The following is a 19,405-nucleotide window of genomic DNA, read 5'->3' as shown; positions in this document are numbered from 1 at the left end:
TGTTAGATTGAAATGTGTACATGCTATACTTTAGTTTACTATTTCTAACATGTTTAGCCCATAAACATTTCTACTTAACTGAGATATTGGCCTAAATTAATTCAGACTGTTATTCATTTACTGTAGTTTTGTAATGTGTGATTTTAAGATTGTTTGTTTCTTTTAAAATTTTCATAAAATGGCATCCGTTAACAGAATCATCTAAAATCCAGTTCACTGAACACACTGTGTGTTCTGTGTCTTTTACGCTTCGTAAAAGTTGCCAATTTATTTTACAAATAACTTATTTAACCTTTTTTTTTCTTTCAGACTGTGAAAGCACTTAACCACTTAAAAGAAAACTTGAAAATAATTCACAGAGGTAAGTCTTTTATTCGGATTCAAGTCTTAAACACATGTTTAATAAAAAGGATTTTAGTACTGGTAGACTGATTATTACAGTCGTCTAAATCCTCTATTCTCCTTGCCTAAGCTAGGTTAGGATTCATGTAGGTGAATTTTAAAACGGTAATTGAAGATGTCTCTTTGATAATATGCACTTATTTTTACAGTACAGAATCTGCGTCTCTCAGAACTGCAAATGGTAAACCCGTGAACTGGCCTTCAGTTGAAACTATTTAATTAGTTATGTTTCTGTATAGCGACTTGTGCCGAAAGGCATGATGTTGAAGTCTTCTGTGATGAACAGTGTCTTAAATAGTGCAGTACACTGATGAAAGCACAAGCATAAACGTTTCTCGACCTTGATTTGATCAACCCCATACTCCACCGGAATAAGTCACAGCTGGAATTTTATAGGGATTCTTTAGGGGTAATTCAGATATAACCATGGATGGGAGTGTTCCTTAATGTTCTTCATTTATATTTTAACCAGACTTGCATTATTAGGTGCTGTTGCCACAATTGCCAAGGCTACTACTGTTAGTTTGTGAATCCTCACTGCACACACTGGAGGGCAGTCATTGCCCTTGGTGCTGTTGTGAGGCTCTTCCTGGTTGTTAGGGAATTAATTCACTGAGTGCTGTCTGCAAATCATCTGTAGGCCTTCACATGGAATCCGAGGTCAGCAATAGGACTTTTTCAAATAAACAGTGTATGCGTTTTTATGTGCAATACAATGGACTCTCTAGACACTAGTCATTGCAGTGCTTTTGTTTTTGTTTCTGTGATTCATTTGAGGTGTTTTTTTTTTTTTAATTTGATTTATAGAACACTGCTTTTATAATTCAAGGAGAACTGATTTGCCAGAAATGTTATATATTCAGTAAATAAACTATAGTATAGGGTTCAAATAAAAATAATAGGGCAGTTGTCGTATGCAGAACATACTTTTTTTGTATGTTCACATTGAGGTCAGTATGATAACGAGAGAAAATAACTGAATTAAACATAGAACTACATGATTGACTTGGAATAGGGATTGGCAAACAGTAGACTAACCCGTTTGTCATTTCTGAATAATTTTATTTGTTTAAATTAAGTTAGATTTTTTTTTTTGCATTATTGCACATGAAGCAAACCAAGCATGAAAGATAGCACAAATAACACCAAGTAAGTACTTCCGATTTGTGCTTCCAATAAACCACTTCATTGCCAACGTGTTCCTATGAAGTAATTTTTTTCCCACCACTGTTTTTCACTAAAATATATTTGTTGAACAGTAAACAAACTAAAGGCCCTTTCACACTGGTACTCTTACCTGGGTCCAGACCCAGGTCCTAGTGACCCACCTCAGGATGTGGGTCAACACGCTTTGACCCGGGTTGAGCAAGACAAAATCCTTGACGGTCGTTTGTGAGCCGACGCAATAAAAAACAGCCACGCCTGCGGTGAAAGTTTCACTTCCGCAAGGAATGTTTCTGTTTATTCTGTTTAACCATATTTTTGTTGCTTGAGACACATCGCAGCAGAAATGAAGAAACATTTGCTGTAATCAGCATTTGGGCCGACGGTTCAATCCAGAGACGCTTGGATGGAAGTGTCAGTAACAAGCTGCTTCCGGGGCATTGATACACGCATTGTTTATGTGAACCCTGCTTTATCAAAAGCAGTGTGAAATCACTTACCCGACCTGCATGACACCGGGTAGGTTCTGACTCGAGCAGATCATGCTAGTGTGAAATGGGCTTTAGTTACCTTATAGTGATTTAATTAAAGTGTTACAGAAACCCCTTGCAGTGTTTACAAGAAACACAGTACCTGTTAATTTTTTGTACATATTCCCATTTTTAAAAAAAAATTTTATTCACACATCATAAGTAAATCAACTAGGGATATTCAGGAATGCTGTGTTGTGGTTGCTAGGCAATAATTAAATGTATACAGGTACTAGTAAAGTCTCGGGTTATGGGATGTCGTGACTGCAGCTTTCACTTTAAAAAGGTACTTTTTATAGAAAAAAGTTTCAATAATTTAACTTGAAATATTGGCATTCACTTACTGTGGCATAAGTATTGTTCTTTGTGTTCAACAATTTGCGTTGTGCATTTGTGCTCGTGATCTACAGGTAAGGTGTGAAGAGCTCATTTTTTAATTCTGGGCTGCATGCTTCACTTATTTGAATCCCCGAGTAGAATTAAAGATATTACAGCAGGTTTCCATTTGTTATCATTATTCTCATTTTGCTATACCTCAGATCAAAATTTATAAAAGAGGCTGTGTGCTGTTTTTATAATCCAATAATAGAGTTCTCAGCAAGAATGTGGCATGATCTGAATAAGGAATGAAAAATGCCAATCCTCCTACGTGCTTTGTATATCACATTTTTTGTAAATGCGTCAATGCTCCCAAGATAGCCTTACATCTCGGTGTGAATCATCATCAACTTTTTTTTTTATTTTGTATGCTAAATGTGCTCTTGTCTAACTGGATGTTCCAAAAAAAGAACTAGAACTGAACATTGTTTTTCAAGGGGGTTTTATATTGACTAATTGATATTGACAGTAGCTTAAAGTTTACTTTTCCATTGCAGACATCAAGCCTTCCAATATTCTTCTGGACCGGAACGGCAACATTAAACTCTGCGACTTTGGCATTAGTGGACAGCTTGTGGACTCCATTGCCAAAACTAGAGATGCAGGATGCAGACCTTACATGGCGGTAAGTCTGTCTGAAACAGTGAGCCAGTGCACTCATTATGAATGGGTTAAACCATGTGATTGGAAAACCTTGTGGTGCACATCTCAGTATTCATTACAGTGTCTTATGATTTAAGATGGGTGGCAGGAGCCATAGTTGGCTCCCTGGTTTTAAGAGCCACTGCCAGCCGAGCTGCATTATAATGGAAGTCTTTGAACTTGCAAAGTGTCCAGGTGGCACAAGTTTAATAACTGGGAGCTGTGTAATGGTGATATATTGATAATCCAGGGACAGTAGAGCTGCATTGTTTTAAGACCCTGTTGTTGACAGGTGTATTCAAGTATGTGAACAGCTTTTTACAATTTTCATGTAGCTGTGTGAAGTGAATAGGGGGACATTTTTGCAGAAAATGTTATGTAATTTTAACGTGGTGCCTAAATCTGGTAATGGATCACATGATGAAGAAAAGAACAGGCTTGGAATAAAGAGCTGGTCTGTATGGACTGACTTTGCCCACCCCTGCCTTTGGAAGGTTGTAAAGTTATGCAATTATTTTATCTGCTTTGGTAATGCAATTATTTTATCTGCTTTGGTAATGCAGCAAACAGTGACTTAAACAAGACAAACAAAAAATAAAGCCTCCTACAGTAAGTTTGACTATTGGTCTTTAGCATAACTTTCCAAGGTTGAAGGCTTTGGTGATTCTCTTGACTTTAGTTGTTAAGTTTTTTTTATTTATTTTTTATTTGTTTATTTAGCAGACGCCTTTATCCAAGGCGTCTTACAGAGACTAGGGTGTGTGAACTATGCATCAGCTGCAGAGTCACTTACAACTACGTCTCACCCGAAAGACGGAGCACAAGGAGGTTAAGTGACTTACTCAGGGTCACACAATGAGTCAGTCGCTGAGGTGGGATTTGAACCGGGGACCTCCTGGTTACAAGCCCTTTTCTTTAACCACTGGACCACACAGTCTGGTCCTTGGGGATGGCACGATATGAAAATTCTCTGATGATTATTCTGTGGGGTATTAGCATGATAATTGTGATACAGCATGATATTTTACAACAAAGAACTACAAAAAAAAAAAAAATCTTACAAATTTAAAGTGTTAACTATTTATTAAAACATATTTTACAACATTATAAACCAAATTGAAAAAAATAGTGCTTAATTATAATGCAACAGAAGACACGTAATATTTTAAATACAGAGCTTTCAGAACTGTTTTTAATCATCTGCGAAACATAGGTATCAATTACTGTAGATAAACTAAAGTGCCATTTTAATCAAGATTGGTCCTTATTTTTTTTTATTTTTTTTTTACCTGATTCGTTTGGGTGTTTCTCATAATTCTTAGTCTGATTTAAGGATGTTAAAAATGTCTTATTCACAAATCCAATATCTACACTATTATTGGGTTAAACGAAAAATAAAAAAATAATAAATAAAAATAGGCGAAATAACTGCGTTAAGACAACAGATTTTAGACCACAATAACAGCGACGCTAGGAGTCAGAACTGATGTGGTTTTTATGACTTTACTTCTTACCTGTACACCAACAAAATGTTAAAAGTTAATTAATGTTTGAAAACGCTAATATTTAGATGAAAATAAATAATTAGAAAACAGCCGCAAGGATGTAGTGTGCGCTGAGCTTTTTAGGGAGTAGCCAAATATACTGACGTTCAAGTACATACCACACTCGCTATATCCTTGTCTGTTTTACATAGTCTTAAAATGTTTGTCCTCCTTAAGCTATGTAACTTGAACACATTAGGATTATTGTGATACAGACAATTGGTTTTACTTAAAACTGTTTTTAATAAACTGTTCCTTAACAATGTTGCTTCTTTATAAAGTGCTTGGTGGTAAATGCGTGAACATATCCGTCGTGTTGCTGCTCTTTGAAAGAACAGCTCGACATCATTTACAAATTGGTCCGTCCCCTTCAATAACCTGACCATTATCTTTAAAAACCAGAATGATCCCAGATAACTGATTATATCCGGGGGTTTTTTAAGAGGAAAGAGTTTGTTTCTGTCGTTCTCGCTGTCCTCCATATTTGTTGTACGCTGCTCTTGTTGATTTTTGTGGCTAAATAAAACCCAGTGAAAGGTTCATTTTCACCATCTACTGGATGTTCCTATTATAGTTTTTTCTGCATTCTTTCCAGTTGATGCGACTTTCTCAGTGTGCAAAATCATAAATATAAATAATTACCACGATAATTAACACTGTTGATGATAGAATAATCGTTAATGTATATCGCGATTATCTTTTTATCGCCATATCGCAACACCCCTAGTCCTTAGCTACCGCTTGATGGTATAAATATTATTTATAGATGTGGACTGTGAAGTTATGGCTGGAGTCCTCTTGGTTTCCATGCTAAATTTGGTGGTAGCCTTTTAATGCAGGGCTTGTCCAGTGTGTGTAACTGTGCCTCATTCATGGATCTTTCAGAATGAAGTAGCTTTGTTGTTCCCAGAGCAGTGAGCTCACAACAAAGGCATGTGAACCACACCAGTATCACTGGAGTTTCCTGTTTCTAGATGACAATAGCAGTTTTGCTTGGTGCCTGTCTGCAGTTTTGCCTGTAGATACAAAACCAACTGGGGGGAAAAAAAACACCTAAATAATACTGTAACCTACATGCTGTACATTTTGACTTTTTAAAACCATGGTTTGATTGCAGATAATAGATTAGATCTCATACTGTGTTTTCATATGTAACTTGACATGATAAATAATGCTGTGATATTTGGGTAACCACATTGGATTAGATTACATTTTTATTCTGTAATCTTGTTGGGCTGTGACTGTATTCTCAACGAGAGTTTGCAATGCACAATTATACTGTGTCTTTGTTTTTTAAATATAATAATACATTAAGAGTAAATGAACTATGGCCCCTAGTATATGTTAGCCAAAGAAATAATTAGAAACACTTTTACTGCAATATTTAAATGCTGTCTGGGAATATTTTTGACACCAGGAAGTTCTCAAATCTCTGCTGCACAACTCCAATAGAAGCAGAATGTACTGTCTGAGGGTCAAAACTGTTTTTCCACCTCTTTTATATGAAGGAAAATGGGTTGTGTACGAATTGGCATAGTTTTAGTGAATTGTTACTGAAGGTAAAATATTCAGGAGAGCAGGGTTAAACCATTAATCTGCCTGGAAGCATAGAGGCGTTCCTCCTACAATTGTTTAGATTTCTCATGTAGGTGGGATAAAAGCTGCTTGGAGGGCGTGAGGCTTTACATGTTCCATACCCATCCTTTCAACCCCTTCACTTGTATATTGTGCACAAGGGGGAGACTGAAGTCAGTTTTGTTGTGTTAGAATTTCTTCAATATTGCTACTGTTAGAGTTTAGAATACTGGAGTTTCTCATATGCACACATTTGACAGTTTTTATTTTAGTATTATCTTTATTTTGTATCTGCTTTATAAATGTGTTGTAAGTATGACTAAATCCTGCATACCATGACAAGTGCCTTATTAGAATTTTGCTGTCGTTTTGAAGCCTCAAAAGCAGCAGCATTGTGTTCAGTATTGTATGCTCTGACTCATGAATGACACTACCAAAAGAAAATACATTTGTACTATTTGTAGAACAATTTCTTAACTTGCTTTCCTATCTTACCTTTCATGGCTAAGATATATGATTTTTCCTAACTTAGTGTTACAGAAGCATTTCCTAAGTCAGCAGTGTCTACAATTTCCTAATTGTCTCATTCTATCTTAACATAGTTAGGAAATCCCTTCTAACGACAGTCTTATCCATAAACGACTGATCGAGTCTGAATAAAGCAGGTTACAGCTCAAGCTTCAGGGAACTGTCATCAGAATGTACATGTTTTTAAATGATGGCGTCTAAATTCGATTGAGTTGTGTCAAAGAAACACGGGGCTCTAAATTTTACTCTGGAAGAGAAATAAGGTTTTGATTGCAGAAAAATCTACAATAAAATCTAGTTAACAACAATAAATAAATACCGCTATTTAAAAAAAGAAAAAGAAAAAAAGCAATACTTATTCAATTTCAGTCATAAACACCATTTTATTTTAATTAGGAATGCCAACACACAACAATATCTCACAGACTGAAGCCCGCTTGCCTGAGGCGAATTAAAGCTGATGAGGACTAGCTGATGTCTGTGACTCAATAGTCCTCTGGCTGAGTACTTAAAACAAACGTACACATATACTCTCACGTTCAGTCTTCTAATGGGGTGTAGCAAATCTCCCCTGCATTGCCAACCCCGTTAATGACGTTTTACCGTTTGTGTTCTCCCTCTGCATGGGATGCAAAGTTTATCGTTAAAATTTAATGAAACACGTTGCGTCTTTTGAAGTAAGCGTAAAGTCATTTTACAAAAACGTGGAGATTTATACCGGGTTATGACCCTGACTGAAGATGTCATCAGCAAAGGGGCCGGTTGTACTAACGAGGTCAAACAGGCCACGTTTTACTGAACGTTTTAAAACTAACAAACAAACAATTACCATAATTATTATTTATTTCTTAGCAGACGCCCTTATCCAGGACGACTTACAATTGTTACAAGATATCACATTATACATTATTTCACATTATTTTACATACAATTACCCATTTATACAGTTGGGTTTTTACTGGAGCAATCTAGGTAAAGTACCTTGCTCAAGGGTACAACAGCAGTGTCCCCCACTGGGGATTGAACCCACAACCCTCCGGTCAAGAGTGCAGAGCCCTAACCACTGCTCCACACTGCATAATGAACATTATCATAGTATGTTGCTTAAAACATAACAACACAATATATTCATAATAAAGTTACGTTCTTATCTATAAACAGTAACATGTTTAAAGCTTGGGACTCGCTATCTGTTGCTTGGTGGTGTTTACATTTTCGTCAGAATATTTTAAGTGATTGGAAGCTGAAATTACTTTTTTAAAACAAACTTTTCGTATACCAATACAGTACTGGTGAGCGATAACCTGTTTGTTTGAAAACCAGGCTTTAAATCGCTGATAATAGGTGCACAGGCGGTGATTTAGTGAGCGCTCCGGGGCTCAAGCACCAATGGGGGAAAATAAGGTCCCGCATAGTGCAAATAAATCACCTGTTCTGTCAAATTATACTGTGGATGCTTCACAATCAGAACTGTTATTGCAGCGTGTAACAGGGCGAGGTGCCCTGTACATTGTTTTGTTTATTTATTTTTTAGAACGGGGTACCCCTCCGCCCCTGTGTTATTTTGTATTTGTTTATTATAATTTTGTATTGTATTTTATATGACGGCGAGCGCCGCCTTATTTAGGACGGCGTAGCCGAGTGTTTGTTTATTTTTAAAACGTGTTCTGGCAGAGGCGAGATTGGTGCTCGTCCTCTGCCAGGAATAATTAAACTCGTGCAGAAGGTGGCCATCTCCCGAATTAATTAAGTGATTAATTTTGTTGCTAATTGGGAGATGGTCACCTGAATATAAAAAGCCTGCAGCTCTCCAGCTCGAGGTGGGGTGTTAGAGAGGAGAGAACGAGAGCAGAGAGGGAACAGTGAAGGCAATCTGCCCAGCCTGACCTGTATGGTTTATTTATTATTGATCGTGTTATTTCGTGTTCGAGATTTGTTTTGTTAACCCTTTTATTTTGCTCTGTGAGCGCAGTGTGTTTTTTGTTTAAATATTTATTTTATTTTTGTGATTTAAAAATAAAAAGACGCGCTGCGTCACTTACTTTACTCTGCAGTACTGGTTTGTTTTCCTTCCTGCTTCTGCCTGACGTCAGACCACCAGTCACCCTGTCACACAGCGTTTAAAAATATAAAATCCATTTATACAAAGACTCCCAGCTTTCTTGAAAAGATCTGTGTTTCCCTCATTTTTCTTTTGTAGTTGTTATGCTCATTAGTATCTATAGTAGCGCCCATCTGTTATGGCAGATTCTGTTGTACTATTGTACGATTTTCTCCCACTGCTAATTAAAAAAAATAAAAAATAGCCACCTACAATTTCATCCCGAGGGCTACAGTGAAACATACTGTCTTTTAAATTGGGACTTTAATGAAGACTGCATGTGCACATTAATTATTGTAGAAAGTATTTCATAGTCAGCCAGCATTTTTGTAAATAGCAACACATGTACAATAAAATAAACATTTTACTTGTGTCATCGGTGTCAATTTCAGGCAGAGCTTCATGGCCGGCAAAGGTGACACAGCTGAGAGAATTTTTTCCTGTCATCCCGTCTGGTGCTCAGTGTCAGTTTCTCAGCACACAGTACAGTTAGTCGCTCAGTAACGAGGTGCAAACAGGTGATTGATCTTCATAACTGAGTTTATTTTTTAGTTAAATAAAATCTAAGCCTATTTTTAGGGACCCCAACTGTTGTTGTTGATTCCAACTTAGGCACTTCACATAAGGACTAGTAAGTTTACATCAGGACTAGGAAGTTTACTAGTAGCACAATATTGTTAGTTTCTAACCCTGCTAAAGTAAAGCTAAAAATAGTAACAGTATTGTGATAGGTTCGTGCCTCCGGTGTGAAAGAAAGTATGTATAGTAATATAATTTTGTACATTAGAGTCCACACTTTTATTTTTCTGCCCACTCTATACTATTGCCTTGTAAAAAGTAATAGATGAATGTACAATACCTTCAAATTAGTTTGGGGAGCTTCAGTATCTTTACTGATATATTATTTATAGAAAATACATTAAAATAAAGTAGGATAAATAACTAGATAAAATAACTAATGGATTTGTTTGAAATGTATTTATTCATTAATAACCAGTAAGCCTCTACAATCTCTAGTACTTAGTCATTGGTAGGCAGCTCTGTACTGTACTGACAGAATGACCACGAGATACGGTATTTTTGTCATAGGCGTTCAGCGGCCCAAGGGCTCGTTTTGTTATCACTGCGTCCACCCATGACAGAAATTTTAGGCAGGAACATAGTTCACCAAGGATACTTGAAAGACACGCAGAAAACACATCACGCATGTAACTGAACTATACAAGTCATTTCATGAGAATAACGGATTTATTCAGTCTTAACTTGCAGTGTTGGAGAGCAAGCTGCTGAAACTTTTCCTTTGTGCCGGATCCAAGCAAGGCTATAGATTTAGTAAGTGCAGACATGACCTAAGCTTGGAGTGCAAGCCGTTGTGTGTGGGTTCTACGCTCGCTGATGTAATGATCTACGATTAGCTACTGGAGGTCCCACGCTGGGATGACATTACTTGCTTTTTTCAGCTTATGAATGAGTAAGCCGAGGTAGTTTCTCAGCCCGAGTATTTGGGTGACATCATTGGCATCCCTTTTGATTTAAGTGGTTTTTGTTCAGAGCTTAGGCATTTCATGAATTATTTGGTAGGCTGCTGATGTAAGTTGTGTGGACCAAAGAGCTGCAGCCTTTTACTGCTACAGATTTGTGTGCTGACTTGACGAGGTAGCTGCTTTTTTAGTTCTATGCTGGCTTGATAAATACATCTGTTTTATTATATTGAATTGCATTTACCTTCTTAAGTGGGACTTTTATCTAACTTCAGCCACATAGTAAACGGTTTTCTGTTGAATATTGCGTTGATAATGTTTGTTTTTTTAAATATTTTTTTTTATAATATAATCCATACAAGATGTATAATGTTTTAAGTCTCCTTTGCTATTCCAGAGTACAAGAACAAATCTAAAATATTGCATTTAAGGGACCAAGTCAAAATATTTAGTCAAAAGAAGATTATTTGACTGCAAAATGTCACAATTGATCAGATGGCTGTATTTGAATAATCATTGCAGCATTCCCAGTCAGATTACATTGCACCCCCAAGCGCACAGTAATGTGTTGGCCTACTCTGGGTATGCAAGGTCACAGCAATAATCACTTTTTTGGAGGTTGTTGATGTTTAACTTTTTTTTTTGTGCATTTCGTTGCTCGTGAAAGCTGTTGAGATTCCTCTCAGCATGCACTGGATGGACCATCCTCTTTGTTGTACTACATGAATACCAATGAGAAACGATAAACTCATAAAATATATTGGTAGTAAAAAGCCAGAGTTTAGTTCACCGTTACTAAGTGACTGTTTCTATCCAGTCCAGGAAATGTTTCTATCCAGTTCCAGCCATGTGCTTAATTATTGAATTGAACAGTCCCGAGCCATGTTTCAACCAGGTATTTAATTGTGAAATTGAACCTAAGTCCCGAATTAAGTAACTAAGGACCTTGTTGGGATAGGATTTTGGTTTGGATTGGATAAAAAGATCCACAATGTGGGGACTTAATGCCTGTAATGTCTGACGGTGCTGTTGGAAAAATGTTAGAAAATGATGGAAAGCAGCAATATTCCCTTCACAGGCGGTTGCATCTCGTGGATCTATCCTGAAACTGTATGTTTTAAAATATTTTATTTGGTAATATAAAGGGGTCTGTTTAATTGATCTGAACCATGAATGATCTTCATTCCTGTGGCCTATAACTCAGACCCAAGCTGTGTTGCAGACCTCCTTCTTGTATGGTATTTAGGGTCAATAAATCACCCCTGAGGGAGTTACTGTAAAAGGCAGTTGTATTTAGATCTGAGGCTGTTTTATATCATTAAAACAAATCCTTATAATTTATTAACCACTTTCTTTTTGGTTTATTTTATTTTATTTTAGTTTGTGTTTATCCTACCCCTGAGGTCAACTGCATATAGAAATCAATAAAAAAAAAGTCTGTTCCAGTGATGTTCTCTACCAGCAATCTCATGGCAGTGTAAAGGGTTAAATGCAAAACCTTAATTTCCTAGCAGACAGATTTCTATTTCAGATCACATCGTATGGCATTTCAATTTGTGCTTTTAGTCCAAAACTTGTAAATACCATTCAATTGAGACATTGCATAACCCTGTAAAATGCAGAGTGTTTGAGGAAAATATCACGGCATGCCATATCTGTTGCTTCTAATTTGGAGGTCATCCAAAACATGAAGTCATGAATACAGTAGCTATTCTAGAGTTTCCTTTAAGGTCCTCGGAAGCTGATGTAATGTTAATAAAGCTACAATTTTGGCTGCAATTAGATGGATTAGATGTTTCTATTGTTAGTCATGTACCTATTTGATATCCTACACAGTGATAGCAATCATAATAAATCATTGTTATTGCTATGAAGTGTTTTTTTTTTCTAGTCTCACATTAAGTATGGTTAATATTTTACTGATTTATGGTCTGCATGTTTTACCTTACAATTCATTTGGGGCATTTTACAGCATTTACTTTAGTATGACTTAAGGACTACAGAATAACTATATTGTTGGTTAGTAGGGTGGTTGTCGGTTTAATGTAAAATATGAGAGTTATATACATTTTCATTTTTAGTTTTGATTCTTGAGCTATAACAGATCTTGCAGATTACATTCCTAACCACCCATTGCTGCAGTAGAACACTGGATGTAGTGTCGCTTTTAGAAAACTGGTAAGCAACTTTGTGGGGAAATGTGTGTCCCTTTGTGGAATACAAACAAACTGGGATGCAAACAAGGTTTGATAAAGTAAGTGCACAGACTACTGTAATACATTCAACTTGTGTTTGGAGAACACTGCCACTTTAAAACGTGATTTATATAAATGGCACAGGGTCATAGAAATGCACAACATTCTGCAAGAGCAGTACACATGCAAGCCCAGTAGCAGTCCTTCTGTCTGAATTACCATATTCCACATTCTTTGTCAAGTAACAACACCCTACTTGTGGTTTATGCCTGCAGGAATGGTACTCCTGTTGTTATTGTTCTTCAGTGTCTCTTGCTGTTTTGGCTTTTCAAAGCTCCTATTTTAAAATGCATAAAGAGGCACTTTAAGCAAGACGAAGAGGTTGAAAGTAGGAATATTTTGAGTACGGTTCTGGTTTTGCAAAATTTAATATGTAGTTGAATTAAAGCTATTGATTGGCTATTTGAGCTCTGTGTTGTATTTCGTCTAGTATATTGGACATTGAATTTGGCGGTACAGTAAAATAGTTTAGAGTTTAAACGTTGTCAAAAATATGTGGGCCCAAATTGTGGTGTTTGTCTTGGTGTTTACATAGTAGAAAGTGTACAGTGCAGTTCAATTTCTTTCATATTCAGTATTTCTTCACAGTCTTTTCTATACACAATTAAGTACTGTACACATAGTCTTATACACTAATACTTCCCTACTGTACAGTAAAATCTCTGCAAAAAGTCCCCAAAATATGGGCCCGGTTTTTACAGGGATATTTTTTTCATGAGCATTTTGTGACTGGGAGTTTCATGATCTCTTGATCATTTTTTAATCAATCAATGGGTGGATGTTATGAAAGATTTCCTTGAAGTCTATAATATGGCATTGTTATCCTATATAGGGATTAACTTGGACAACTACACTTTGAAAGCTGCAAGTAAAAATCCCATAGCCCCGATTTAAGTGCTTCAAGGACAGATGCAGTGCCAGACTCTTCCACCCAGGTCTAGTTTATGCCTCAGATTCTTGAAACGAATGAAATAAGAATATGCTGTGCCACGAGGCTCATCAGTTCTGCCTAATGGGTTGAGCAGTCTTTTAGCTGACACCCATTAATAGCCAATATTGTAAAATTAACAGTTCAGAAATCTGTTTCCAAAATTAGGAATTATGCTGTAAATTAAAACTTTAATTTCTATTCATAGCCAGAAAGAATAGACCCAAGTGCTTCCAGACAGGGATACGATGTTCGGTCAGATGTCTGGAGTTTGGGAATAACATTGGTGAGTATGTTTCTAGCCATGCAGTGTCTATATTTGGAATGCAGTGCTTTTCTTTTGCCTGTTTTTTACTAAACTCAGACCTCTTCCTTACTAAATGTCTTTGTACCGCTAAAAAGATTATCGTCCCCGCTTAAATAGGCAAAGTATTTCAATACACTTTTTAACATTTCAAAAGTACAAGATAAACTGGATCGTTTTGTAAAATTTAAATACATGGAAAAATAAAACCTAACCAAAATACTGGAGAACATTCAAAACTCTAACTCTTTTTAACGTACTTGTATTAATGCTCTGCGTCCTAAAGAGACCACAGGAGCAAGAATTCCCTTGTACCTAATTCCATATTTACACTTCCATCTAGAACAGATCCGTTGAACCTTTTTGGCTGAAAAGAGCTGTTCACGTTTCCATGGTGTTCTTAAAGAGCCATAAAAATATAAAGTAATGTAAGGCTCTTGAGCTATCTATTGAACAGGACTGGGTAATGCAAAGGTGACCAATCCTGACCTTGCATTACTTCAATAAATTGAGCATAGTTAGTTTATCTTTACTGTTGGTGTAACATGAACCCTCTATAACTGATTGCTTCTATCTGAGGTTTGTCATAGATGTTTTGTTGTGTTCTACAGTACGAACTTGCCACCGGCCGATTCCCATACCCCAAGTGGAACAGTGTATTCGACCAGCTAACGCAGGTCGTGAAAGGAGAGCCCCCACAGCTCAGTAACTCTGAGGAGAGACAGTTTTCCCCCATGTTTATCAATTTCGTCAACCTGTGGTAAGTGTGGTAGATGCAGGAATTATACTTGTGAAACAAGCTATTAATCATATTCTACTGGTATGTGGTTGTGTACTGGAAACACTGCCATCTGCTGGTCAAAGTGTTGAATTTAAATAACCATTTGTCATGTAGATATTCACTGTGTATTCTATTTATTACCAGGTAAAGGTTCCCAATTTGGTAGTTTTTTTTTTTTTTAAATGCAGGGACTTTGATGATTGATATTTATTCTTTAATTTTATGGCAGTTGGTTCTCATGGTACTAAGACACAATGACACCTTGTTTTTTAGGATTTGTAATGTTACATTGAAATTGGAGCTTCAAAAACAGCTTGGGGTTTTTACATGTATATGCAAAGTATCACTGAAGTAATGTCTACTTTCTTGGGGAAAATAAGTTTGATTACACTGAATTAAAAATGAAAGTGAGTTCTCCCTTTCACGGTACAGATTAGTGATTTGTTCTGTAGTGACTCAGATGCCATGCACAACCATGGCTTTGTGCACAGCCATTATTTGTTATCATTGATATAGTTTTTCTTTTTGTGGTTTAGTCAATAAACTGTTATTACTATAAGGGGTGAACAAAGTAAATGCTAAGCTTTTTTTTATTTTATTTTTAAATATATTTATTTATTTATTTCAAGCCTTACGAAGGATGAGTCAAAAAGGCCAAAGTACAAAGAGCTTCTGGTAAGTACAGTATATGGATATATATATATTTTTTTATAAAATGTTACTTAACATTTGGTCAGATTGGATCAAATGTGGTATTTGTCTGTTTTGCTGTAAGAATTCTCCATAAGAATCTATTCAGTTTGTTTTGTAATGGTAGTAAAGTAGATGGATTATTTTCTGATATTGAATGATCTACATGTAATCTTACTACTGCAACATGAGATGTGTTTTTGATAATTCAAGTTTCAGATAGTCAAGATGTAGTGTTTTTAGAACAGACTGAATTTATATTGTGGTTTGCTGGGCAAGTAATGGTAACCCTTATATAAGGTATTAATGAATTACTTCAGCATTTTTCCTTCCCGTTAGTGCTCTATTAATAATAATATCCATGCATATCCAAAGGTTTATAACTAAAACAATATAATCAGTATAATTATTTCTTTAGCCAACTGTGTCTGTGTATAATACTTTAGTTTCCATCACTATATTTGATAACTGCATTCCACTGCAGTATCCTTCTGATTTTACATGATAGAGCACAGTATTGAAAGAATATTGTGATATTTTTTCCATCTCCATGGAGTTGCAGAAAAGCTGTGTCTTTCCTTTACTGTAGGGTACCACCCGCAGCTCCTGTTTACTCGCAGAACTGAGTGCTGAGAGTTGCAGGGGAACTGGGATAAATGTAGAAAAGATGTGTGACTTCTAAAAGCATTGATTTTAGCCTTACAGATTCATTTTCTTGGCCCTATGCAATCAGTTTTTGGCCCTATGCAATTAGTTTCCTATCTAGGAATGAGCATCTACAGTACCCTGTTTATTACTTTCTACAGTACATTATTGAAAAAATGTGATTTTATTCTACGAGTTGCAAAAAAAGACAATTCATATACTAGTCTACCACTAATGTGCAGCCCCTGTTGACTTGTAGAATCAATGCCTGAATGAGACAATTGAGTAAACTTTGATAACTACAGTACTTGGATTGGCATTCTTTTTATTTTTCAAAGGATGAAGTCCATCTTTTTTATTACGAGTAAAAATGTTGATACTTATAAACGCATTCCGAATGAATCATTTTGTCAATGACTGGGGAATGAATTCCACGTTTTTTATTCCCACAGAAACACCCATTCATCCTGATGTATGAAGAGCGCCCAGTGGATGTGTCTGGATATGTCTGTAAAATCCTTGATCACATGCCGACAGCCCCCAGCTCCCCCATATATGTTGATTGATGATTCGGCTACAAGAACTAAAGAAGAGCTTGAGAGAGCGAGAGAACCCATGATGTAAAGATTTGTTTCATCACACATTGCAGTGTTTAAAGAAAATAGAATCATAAGAGTAAAAAAAAAAAAAAAAAAAACACACACTTCCCAACACCATGTGCAATAATATTGGTGTTCATTTTCAATCATGTCTGTATACTATTGTCCTATTCGAAGTGCATTTTAGTAACTGATCACACCGTGTTAAGAGACCTCATCTTGATTTTGTGTGGTTACAGTATAGTCATGATATCAGGAAATATATTCAAAATATTCTGGAAGAAAATGTATAAAATTACTTGTGGAATTTAATTTGAACACTTTTTAGCAGCCTACTGGAAAACTTCTTCCACCTCTTTCCATGTGTATGATTTGTAGGCATTGTGCGTGTGTGTGTGTGTGTAAAACTTAAAAAAAAAAAAAAAAGGAACCATACTTCATGGAAACTTGCAGGATGACCATTCTTCTGAAGTCAACAGGAAAACATGTGGATGTATGTCTTCACAGTGCAATAGATTTGCTGATTTAAAAAACAAAAAAAAAATCTGTTGCTTCACAAAGTCACAGTTGTTATTCTGGGGCTATTTTTGTTATGTTTTGTTGTTTTAAGGAATAGAAAGGAAAAAAAAGTATGATGACAGAAATACATCAATTTTACCAAAAATGTGCTTGGACAGTGACACTGAAGCTAATAACGAGATGATATATCATATTGCAAAGTAATAATAGAAAACATATGTTATTCTCTTAATCCAGAAAGGGATTCAACATTTCTATGTTTTGTTCCCTTACTACTAGTATATCAGCAGCATTAGATGATAGACCCAACAACGTGTTATGTTTTATTTAAGGCAAGGTGGTGTAACACTACACAGCATGTTACTAAAAGACTTAAAGCATGCTGGCTTAAAACAAGCTTGTGTGTGTTTGTTTGTTTGTTTGTTTTTTTCCTGAGACTTTCTCCACAGTATGTAACTACACATTGGTGTTGTAGGGTTTTAGATAAAGACCATACCCACTATGTAGTGAGATGACAATAATTATTATAATAATAATAAATAGTAAAAGCTTGCACCTGGTTAATTGTGTTGTATAGGCCACCAAACTATCATTCTGTAATGTAAAGTTATAACTCGACAGAAAATTCAAAGTGCACAATAGGTACAGTACAAAAACAAAAGTACTATTTTATTGTTTCTTGTGGTTGCATTGCAAGTATGACTGTTGCATGGCACCAAATAGTATTTCGGCATTTTCCAATGCAACAATTGCCAGTTTCTTTGAGTAAGTAGCATCAAATGTCATTTTTTGGGGGGGGGGGGGGGGGGGGGTTCTTTTCTTTAAACATTTCCTTGCTATTGTATGGCATTTTGCAATCATTGAGTGCTTCTGGTTTTGTTTGAGCTGCTTTGAACTTGACTATCCAAAGTGCCAAGACTGGACAGCCTTCCTCATGTCATTCAAATCATGTGACAATATGACTTTTCAATTTGAGCCCCACCTACTCTACATATATAGAGAGTTGAAAAGGTCATGCATAGTGTCACCTGGTTTTGAATGAAATGAGGAAGGCTGTTAGCATTTGAGACTCTCCAGACAAGCTCAAAGCCAGGTAGGTCAGATTTAGAGGAAAATGTTAATATTGTAACTCAGTGTTGGATCGATACCATAAAATAGTAATATAATGAAAAATGACCATTCTAAGTACATTTCAAGCTACTTCCTCATTTAATGATCTTAAAATGAAAACATTGGATCAAGTAATAAAAATACAAAAACAACTGACACATACATTTTGTGAATAATGCTGTAATTTGATTAATAACATCACTGTTGACTGTCAATGGATTCAAATCAGATGTTACTATCCTGGCTTAAACAGTCTATACATAATATGAACACAAATATAAACACTTAAATAGTTTGTTATACTGTTGGGTCATTAGGATATGGATGTAATGGAAAATGTCTAGTCGTGTGGATTTATTATGGAGAGAAAAGACTGTACAAAATGTCAGTTTATTAGTACATTAATATTAGATTATAAATTACTATTAAGGGTGAGGATTTTATTACAGTGCATCTTTATTAAAAAAAAATCAAATGTGTATAATGTTCACAAACTGTGAAAATAGTATAACTGTACATTGTGGACTTTGGTTATTTCCTGTATTATAGAAAATGTATGAAAATATAAAATAAGAAAAAAAAGGTGGTGTGCAGGGATATTGCCTTATATGTTTGTGAAATGGAGCACAGTAAATGTAATACCTGGTTTCAACAAGCTCCTGACTTATCCTGTATACTGGTTTGACTTCTTCCTATATTTAAGACATTATAAATGGAATCTAGATGTTCATGTAGTAGTTCTATTCTCTTTGCCTGCAGGTCAGTTGTAATAAAAGTAGGATGTGACTGTGACCTTGTTATTCTCCTTTTGTAAGGTCTGGTAACACGCAATGGCAAAAAATAAATAAACATAACTTATAATTCTGACATTTAGTTAAACTTAGCCTCTGGTGATAAATAAAACATAACCCTCTTTATTTGTTGTTGATCTGATAATATTCTTCAGTACTAACCATGGCAAAATTCAAATTTTCTGTGCATATGTTCTGGACTCCAAGTTATGAAAAGTCCATGATGAACAAAATAATGATATTTACATTTATGGTGACTTTGGAGCTACTTTTGGGTCAAATAGACCCCAAACATCATAGGAGGATTAAAGACCAAAAGCAGTGCTGTTTATTTTGTTTCTGTTACAGTTTGTGTGAAAAAGCAGTCATTGCTTTTAGTAAGAGTGTGTTTTTCTTTTTGAGGAACAGTTTAGCATGCCTCAGTGCCACAGATGTTTC

The 19,405-nt window shown here is 35.8% G+C and overlaps 1 protein-coding gene across 5 annotated transcripts in view; it reads left to right on the top strand.

The window, feature by feature from the left end:
- Positions 1–19,093, top strand: part of LOC117423548 (dual specificity mitogen-activated protein kinase kinase 4) — a 43,709-nt gene extending 24,616 nt beyond the window's left edge. For all 5 annotated transcript variants that reach the window (XM_034039518.3, XM_034039521.3, XM_034039519.3 and 2 more), the window contains 6 exons: positions 310–361; positions 2,972–3,099; positions 13,737–13,814; positions 14,444–14,592; positions 15,243–15,288; positions 16,401–19,093. In XM_034039518.3, the coding sequence (XP_033895409.3) occupies positions 310–361; positions 2,972–3,099; positions 13,737–13,814; positions 14,444–14,592; positions 15,243–15,288; positions 16,401–16,514 (567 nt within the window). In that variant the 3' untranslated portion in view covers positions 16,515–19,093. The remainder of the gene's footprint in view (positions 1–309; positions 362–2,971; positions 3,100–13,736; positions 13,815–14,443; positions 14,593–15,242; positions 15,289–16,400) is intronic.
- Positions 19,094–19,405: the final 312 nt, after the last annotated feature.

Source organism: Acipenser ruthenus, chromosome 17 (genome assembly GCF_902713425.1).
Source record: "Acipenser ruthenus chromosome 17, fAciRut3.2 maternal haplotype, whole genome shotgun sequence".
NCBI lineage: Eukaryota > Metazoa > Chordata > Actinopteri > Acipenseriformes > Acipenseridae > Acipenser > Acipenser ruthenus.
Note: the sequence above shows the minus strand (reverse complement) of the source record. Positions and strands in the feature narration are given on the sequence as shown.